Source organism: Montipora foliosa, chromosome 7 (assembly GCF_036669935.1).
Source record: "Montipora foliosa isolate CH-2021 chromosome 7, ASM3666993v2, whole genome shotgun sequence".
In the NCBI taxonomy this organism is placed as follows: Eukaryota; Metazoa; Cnidaria; class Anthozoa; order Scleractinia; family Acroporidae; genus Montipora; species Montipora foliosa.
Window position 1 is genome coordinate 14731533 of NC_090875.1, and position 8766 is coordinate 14740298.

The window sequence follows — 8766 nt, forward strand, 5'->3', positions numbered from 1 at the left end:
CTCCAAAAGGCACAAGAATACACCAGAGGTGAGTTATTTTTATTCACTTTATTGAATGAAAGTTAAATTGAGCATTTTTTAGGCTTTTATAATCGACGGTATTTGATTTCCCATACAAAGTCTTATAACGCGTTTAAATTCTCAACGGCTGTCTGTAGTGACGCGAGCTTGGGCTGCCTATGATGCAATGAGCTTATCCATTCACTCTCAACATTACAAAATAGTAAGGGAACAAAGAGTTGTACTATGCACTTACCGGAACTTGAACAAGGACCCTCTAGATCTTTAGTCCTGTGTCTTCACCCCTACAATTCAACGACGAACATGCTATGGTTAACCAAAGACGAAATATATATCTTTTCACTTTTTTGATTTAAAAATTTAAGCCATTTGTCAAGGCTGCGTACTTGCAAGTGAACCTCGCGGTATTTTTGTCTGCATGATATGTGGGCGTCAATATAGACGTGAATGTTGCAACATAAAGCATTATTTGTAGGAAGGTGTTCATATGCACGGTAGAGCTTAAAATACTGCCTTACTACCACCGACGCCCTTCTTTATGTACATATTGTATTTTTCATTAATAATTCAAAATGTCACACAAACAATTCAAATATTAAAATAATTTAACTGGATACGTAACCGCAGAGGAGCTAAACAGTCGCCAAACCAACCTTTCAGTATGAAAACTATGCAAAGGTTTGAACACATGGAGGGGTATTCGTTCGAAGAAGGACAGCTACAGTCTGTGACAAAATTCCTTGGAACAGTACACGACAATACATATCTGAAGCTTTCGCGGCTCAGACTCTCCCTCGCAATGTTGTTTGCATGCATATTTTTGAGCCCCTTTGCCAAACAACATTGTGGGAGGGCAAGGTATTACAAAGTGTTTCAACTATTTTGTCCGAGGCTGTAGCGAAGCAAAGGAGTTGTGCCAAGAGTACCGATCACGGAATGCAAAGAGTTATATAAAGGGAAAAGCTAGGTGGTAAGTTCCCATAAAATCGAGTCAGCCGAATCGAAAAGTAAAATGAATCTTTACACTTGGTGTAGGAACGACGTGAAGAACAAAGCCGCATCTTGTCTATCTTCGGATTGATCGAGTTGCTGAGCTTGTAATAAGACTTTAATTAACCGGCCTTGAGGTTGATTGTATACGTTTTAAAATTAACCTTTTTTTCTTAAGACTGAACGCATAATTCCAACGCTTTCGACAAAAAATAATATTGTTACTCTTAATTGAACAAAAATACACAAAAGTTATCTTAATTAAGTTTTCAAACGGTAATTTTTTTGGAAAAGGCAACGAGCTCATAGTAGGACGTCATTTCTGCAAATCACCTAATTCCCTTTTCTAGGAGAATCTAAATAAAAAGCTTTCTTATTAGGAAAATCAACTTTTGATTACAAAAAAGAGTCGCAGAATTTTAAATTACTGTGACAAAAAATAGTGCTCTGTTCATATTTAAATTGGAAAACTATAATTAAGAGCGGACACCAATATATATTGGCCATAACGTCATACCATAAAACCGATACTTACCCAGTCAAAAAGTACTCCTTTCTTGTAACTTAGGTAAATAACGGACACTGACGTATTGGATCGGCGTCCGCGGGAAGGTATTAGACTGTTTGTGGTTTTTCCTCTGGTTTTAACCACAACTGAAGATATGTTCAGAGACATTTAAATGTGTTCCAGAAGCAGCTGGCTTCCTGTTTCTGAACGTATTAAATTCAAGATTCTATTGCTCACCTTCAAGGCTGTATACCTACTGTCTCCCACTTGCATTCAAGATTTGATAAGTCGTTACTCGCCAGAACTCTTCGGTCATCTACACTACTTCTGAATCCTGTTAACTTTAATCTGAAGTCCTATGGGCCTCGAGCCTTCGCTGTTTCTGCCCCCCAACTCCGGAACAGTTTGCCTAATAGTATCCGTTCATGTGATAATTGAAGTATTTTTAAATCTAAGCTTAAGACATATCTTTTCAAAAAAGCCTTTTATTTTTAATGATTTTAATTTTGTTCAAACATTGATTTACTTTTCAATCTATTCCTCAATTTGTGAGACGCCTAGAGCAGAACTGGATAGGCGCTATATAAGTATTTATTATTATTATTATTATTATTATTATTATTATTATTATTATTATTATTATTATTATTGTTATTATTATTCGATTCTCTCCATATGTTCCACTGGGTAATGTTTATTGTGTCTCAGCAACTTCCCGTAGCTTATAATTACAGACACAACACTTTCCGTAACAGGTGAGCAGTTCCAAGGATAGCCGATAATTGTACACTTCCAAGGAAGTCAGGTACATCTAGCTTGCCAAACCAGGTCTTTGTACCTTTTGATATGCTTCCAAGAGCACCAATCACGATAGGTATTATTGTGACTTTCAAGTTTCCATGAATTCCCCTGATTTCAAATGCTATGTCATGTCATGTCCTTTGCCAGTTTGTATCCAGTGTTCCTTGTAGAACAGCTTCTGCAGTTGGTTCTAAACAGGTGGTTCTGTTTGAACTGTTAACATCTCTCGTCGTATCTTTTGATCTTAACTCCACCTGTCTTGTTCTTCTGTTTCAACATGCCTGAGATATACAAAGTGCCCCTTTCCTCAAGATGATATTTTCTGTTTAACCTTTCCCTCTCTCTTTGTTTCAGTTTCATGTTTCCTCTTCGGACTTCCTCAATCTTGCTCAGGTCTTTTCGCCAAGTTTCGATATTCTCCTTAATCTTCTCTTCCAGAATGGCTCTTCAGTTCGTCTCCCTGTCCTCCCTTTTATCATTCCCATTCTTTCTGTAGTAGCATATGCAGCTTCATACATCAAAGAATTCAGTTCTGTGATGTTGTGCGTCTGGATCCTTTTGACGGCTTCATTGATTTTTCCAACTTCTGCTTTCAGCTTCGTTCTTTCGCATGACTTCAGTGATGGTAATCCTATTCTCTGTTTTAGTTGCATAATTTCTAGGATCCTGTCGCAAAGGGCTTCCAGTTCTGGGCTGATCTCTTCTTGTAATTCTTCAGCAGTGAAACTCTGGGTTCCTCTTGGGGATCAGATGTTATTGCATGGTCTGGTGTATCTGTGGTAAGAAGCTCCGTAGTTTCAGTCTCCTGATATTCATAGTCTGGTGTGTCTGTGGCATGGAGCTCTGTAGTTTCAATCTCCTGATGTTCATGTCTTACTCGTATGGCTATTTTCTATTGCTCCACAGTCTCTAGCCACTTCTTGTTCTTAATCTGGCGTTCTTGATCAGCCAGTAGGGAGCTTACGAAACGACGACGCCGACGGCAACGACGACGCTACAAAACAATAGGTTTAGTGAGCAAAAATAATGGCTCTGCACGCTTTGCACGTGCGTTTTACATTTTAGTACATTTCTTTGCCGTCATCTCCTAAATGACGACGTGAAATGACCAAATTCAAGGTTCTGTGAAGGACGTCAGCACATGACGATGAATTTTCAGTTCTCTCTCTACGCTTCCAACTCACTCATACCAGTTTATTTCCTCGACAGTTACTACACATTTTTAACGCGAAACTACATGAAATAGTTTCGTAGTGATATGAATAACGCGAACTCGTATTTTAAAATGAAGTCCTCGTTGCCGTCGCCGTCCTCGTTTCGTAAGCTCCCTAATCTCTGCTCGGTGACTTCCGTTAGTTTTTTGTTGATGTTACGGGCTTTCCACAGGTCTAGCAATCTTTTTCTGTACCCTCGCCTCTCTGGTTCACTCCTGATGTAACATTCAAACAACCGTTAATTTGTTTTCCTCCTTTGACCATCGTAATCTCTTCGGTCGTTGTTCAGCAGTAGCAGGATAATACAATACATACTTAATTGACCGTTCCCCGTAGGGGCTTTTCAGGGCCAATGAAACACAACGAAACGACAGAACACAACAACAACAACTGTTAAGAATCCCAACTGGCTGGAGGCAAACTAGTTGGCTGGGAAGTTGTACCCGGGACTACCAGGATCAAATTCAACGAGTGGTCAGAGCGGGTCTTGAACCCGGGATCTCCGGATCTCAAGGCAAGCGCCCTAACCACTGGGCCACACTGCCTCCGGATGACGACCGGACCTGCGCTGCTCATCCACACGACACCTGCCGGACGCGACACCTTTTCACTACAAGGTCCAGTCCCGTTGACGTCGTTAGTTTGAAATTCAATATTTGACATTCTCTCACCAAATGAAGTTGTTGTAACCCTAACGCGGGTGGCTTTTGGGTTGTTGGCACTTGCCAAAGGTGCCACCCAAGACTGGTGGGCGGGAGCGTCCATATTTCCGTGGACAGGTAGGCTAAGGCACCAACCTGTTCTACCCAAGTGCCCCTTATTATTATTATTATTATTATTATTATTATTATTATTATTATTATTATTATTATTATTATTATTATTATTATTATTATTAAGCAGTTATTGAAAATAGAGTGCATCACTAGTTACCTTAAGAGTTCGATGTGGTAATATTTTGTAGGGATCCGAATTTTATGTTATGTAAGCGCAACTCGGTTAGTCTGGGTATAAATGTTATCGCACAATTAAAGGATTATCTTTGAAAAAACACTGAATATATTATACCTTGTCTTTACGAAGCAACCTTGTGAAAAGAGGCGAATAAACACATAAAAGACGCAGCATGTTCCAAAACGCGTACGTGGGTACCTTCATTCTTTGTACAAAAAGTTGAAGCTTTAAAGAATAAACAGAAAAACGCTGTTATTTTGCAATGGCCAGAAATTTTCTGCGTTTGCTAAAGCTGAAGGCCGTTGTTAAAGGTGAATATTCTGATCAATGATTTTAAAGCGGCTACGGGAACTTGACCTTGGTAAAAAAGAAGTTAACAAACCCATATTATTCGTTTGATATTCACTTAAGTATTTCCTCCTAGTTTTCATCTTATTTCTTAGATTTCCAAAAAATAGTGTTTTATATTCCCTGCGTCCGTATTTATAATCTCCTTTAGGAAGCATAAATAGAGGTTACGTCATGGATAATGCGCGTGTGAGATTTTTATTCACGAATTGAGTCAGTATATTAGTATCAGAAAACGAACGAGTGTGCGCAGCGAACGAGTGAGTTTTCTGATACGAAACAACGCATGAATAAAAATCGTACAAAGCATTTTCCATGCTGTAATGTGTTTATTTCATAGGTACTGAGGTTTTTTTTCGTGGTAGTGTTTGATAGACAAATTTATTGCGCACATATGGAGTGGGGCGATGAAAGCAATAAACAATGGGTTAAAATCGCCCAACCGACAATTTATTTAATAAAATTTACAACACTTAATATCACTTTTTATATGGGGTAGGTTTTAAGTTCATCAACCAATTTAAATGAAATTCATTTATGAGATTCCTCAACAACACGAAAGCAATATTTAAGACATTTTACGATAATAATTGCTTTATTTTTAGTAATAACTTAGGTCGTGAGACTTTTTTAAATATGAGAAATACTTGAAGTTTCCATATGCCTTGATGCCATGATGCCTTTGAAGACCAGTAGAGTTTCGCGCAGATTTCCCAAGAATATTACAGACTTTAACTGAGCAACGACGACGGCTGGCAGCAACGATAACGACCTAAATACGGAATATTAATTAGTATTTTAGTCTTTCGCGTGGTCACCATGTACAATACGGGCGAACTATCCTGCAACTGGATGAACGGAACGAACGTCAATGTCAATTTTTCGGAAAACATCTGTTCGGGAGACGATTTGAGATCTAGAATTTTCGGAACATTTGTTGTAAAATTTCTTGCTTGCCTGCCTCTCCTATGATTTTCGAACATCTGGAAAATGGTACAATTGCAAATTTTTGACGGATTTTTATCCTAAAAAGGTCACCTAGAATTTTCGGGAGACTTTTTTCTGGCTGAAATTTTCAAAAAGGTACGTTTTGATCCCTATAATTTTCGGATTATAAGACTTTCAGCTAGAAAATCCGAACAGATGAACATTTTTAGGGGTTAAAAATATGCCTATATCTACCGCTGAAATACTAAAATACGTTAAACAATGCTACATTTTAAGTTGTTTTGAACTATATTCTCGTTGGGTGCCCCTGTTAAAAGTGCGCGTTCAGCCGGAATTTGCAACCTGTCTTCACGCAGCTTTTAGATGATTTTCACACTGAATCTCCACACTGAAAGGTGCCATGTTAGCCTGGTTCATCAAATATCGTTGGTCGAATTTGTTGACAATATTTTGAATGACGAGTTATCTGCCTACAAATGGACTGTGCGTTACCAGTTACTTTGTGTATTACTTTTTAAAAGGTCGACCCAATAGCATCTTTGAATCTCATGGCAAAGAACTCGATATTCTAATTTTCGAATTGATTGACGGATTGAGATTGAAGAATAATATAGGAAGCGCCGTGAACTAATAAAAGCTGATGCAACAACAACAAATGGCAGCAGGCTTTTAGACTGAACTGTGACACTATAGCCGTCTTTAATCTTTCAATTTATATTCTTCGCGCTTCTTCTCACAAATATACTTGAGTGTTTTGTTGCAATGAAAATCATTCCACACTCCAATTTGTGGTGGTCCTCCGAGCCAGAAAACACCGTTGGCGATTTCCACGCAATCCTGACCAAGTTCATCATTCGGCTGATCATCCGCCCACACAGAGCAATTTTCATTGAGATTTAGAGGCGTTCCGTCCGTCCAGACAAATGTATTTTCCTTGCCCTTGTCCGAGAGTCCTATCCAAGCCTCGACGAATTTCGCATTAGAAGGAATCCGAAGAAACTTGTTAAGCAAAAAGTCGTTTTCCTCTTTTGATTCGATCTTAATCAATTGACCTTTTTCATCTTGGCATGAACTCTTAGCGATGTCCCATTTCTTCGCCTCATCAAACATTTTAATGCACTTTCTGTAGCCTTTGGGGGGGTCGGACGGTTGGCATGTCAGACTCGCATTATGACTGTCATACTTGATCCATCCGCTTTGGCACTCTGAAAAGAAAGTGCTTCTATATTTCATAGCAGTGTTAGGGATTGTTAACTAAAGACTATGTGTGATTAAATGTGATCGGTAGTCGACAAAGTGTGCATAATACCTGGTATGAATATAGTGAAATTGTACTACGTAAGCTTGTTAAGCCTGTTCCAAGGCTCCCGGATAGTGAGGAAAATGTGCCGAAAACACGGGGGAGCTGAGGTCGAGGCAACCTGATTAGTCTTTTTCTTGCAATCGGTTAGCCTCCATTGCAAGCTAGTTCCAGTCGAATACTGAGAATACGAATCTTTGATTTCTGATTTATTTTTACTTATCTCTTACCCAAAGCGATGGAGATTGGGACAAGCGTCGTTAAAATAACGCTGACTATCTTCATCCTGTTAGGAAGCTGGTAAATCCATAAAGACAAAGTTCACACATTTCATCAACCAATTAACATCCATCCATCATTTACTTAATTAAGTGCAGTGGGAATCACTTCTTATAATTCAAGTAGTAAGTATCCCAAGAGCTCGAGGCGGCTGCTGAAGAAGTTGTTCATGAGAAATAGAAGAAGAAGAACAAGAACAAGAAGAAGAACAAGAACAACAACAACAACAACAACAATACTACAAGAACAGTCAAGAAGAAAAAGAAGAACAATAGGAACAAGAAAAAGGACAAGGACAAAAACCGTAGAGGACGAGGAATTTATTTAACGAACGTAGTGTATTGTCCCATACGACCGTAGTGTATTCTCTCATACGACCCTCCCAAGTGGAATAAGCGTCATGCTGGTATGTCACAGTGGTGGGGGAGCTATAAAACAGACAGAGAGACAATAGAGAAATCTCAGACATGTGATTACTGGTAATGAATACCAAAGCAAGCGACCTTTGGAGATTTAAAATGGACTTGAAGAGCATTGTTATCCGCGTTAAAGAGTTGTTGATCATTTTGAAGCCCAATTCATCCTCATTTTTAATTAGCCCAAGTGCCTTTTTTTGCAATGAGAATTAGTTGCGTTCCTCTACGATTCGCGCGAATAAAATCAGTTAACCTAAGAAATACTTGCGTCAGGATTAACCGGCGAAAGGCACAGGACATATCTGGTGTTCCGAAGAACATGCTTAGCTTCCCGAAGGAAATGTTTGGTTTAAGATGAAAGACATTCATATTCCTAAAAAAGAGTTTGTACTGAGTTGAGGCTGAAGTAAATCACCAACAAGCGCAACAATCTCTCGGGTCGAATGTTGCCAAACAAATAGCTCGATTGAACGCTCGTTCTCCGATTCAGAGCTTTATTAAACCATCCAACAATCTAAAAGACACTTAAAAAAACGTTCAAGTTTACTTAATCGGCCAAAGATATGTCTGCTCAAAGAGGAAAAAAACAAACATATTAAACAAGCAGATGAAAGTTATGTCCTATACCAGAATGCCAGCCTTCACATTATGACCATCTGTTCATGTTATTATGTACGATCTTGTTGAAGTTTTTATGACGTATTACGGTAAAGTTTTTACGTTAAGTTCTTCAGTTAAGTTTTTATGGCATGTACAGAACACAGATTTTATTTTATGGAATTGTCGCAAATGTAACGTAAATGTTCTCACATTTAAGCAAACATGCCAAGACTTAAAGTTTACATTACAGCAGAGTAGTTCACTATTACATTGGATAATCAGTTCAAATAAACAAATAAACAAGTAAATCCTATAGGTGGTCAACAAAAAAGGAAATATAGGACCAGAAAATAATTCACTAATTTTAAACTTACATTAGTTATTCAA

The 8766-nt window shown here is 38.4% G+C and overlaps 1 protein-coding gene across 1 annotated transcript; it reads right to left on the minus strand.

Moving 5' to 3' along the window:
- Window positions 1–6483: 6483 nt before the first annotated feature.
- LOC138009953 (alpha-N-acetylgalactosamine-specific lectin-like) lies at window positions 6484–7017 on the minus strand. Its single transcript, XM_068856933.1, has one exon. It carries the CDS (start codon window positions 7015–7017, stop codon window positions 6484–6486), a length of 534 nt encoding a protein of 177 aa, XP_068713034.1.
- Between the last annotated feature and the right edge of the window lie 1749 nt (window positions 7018–8766).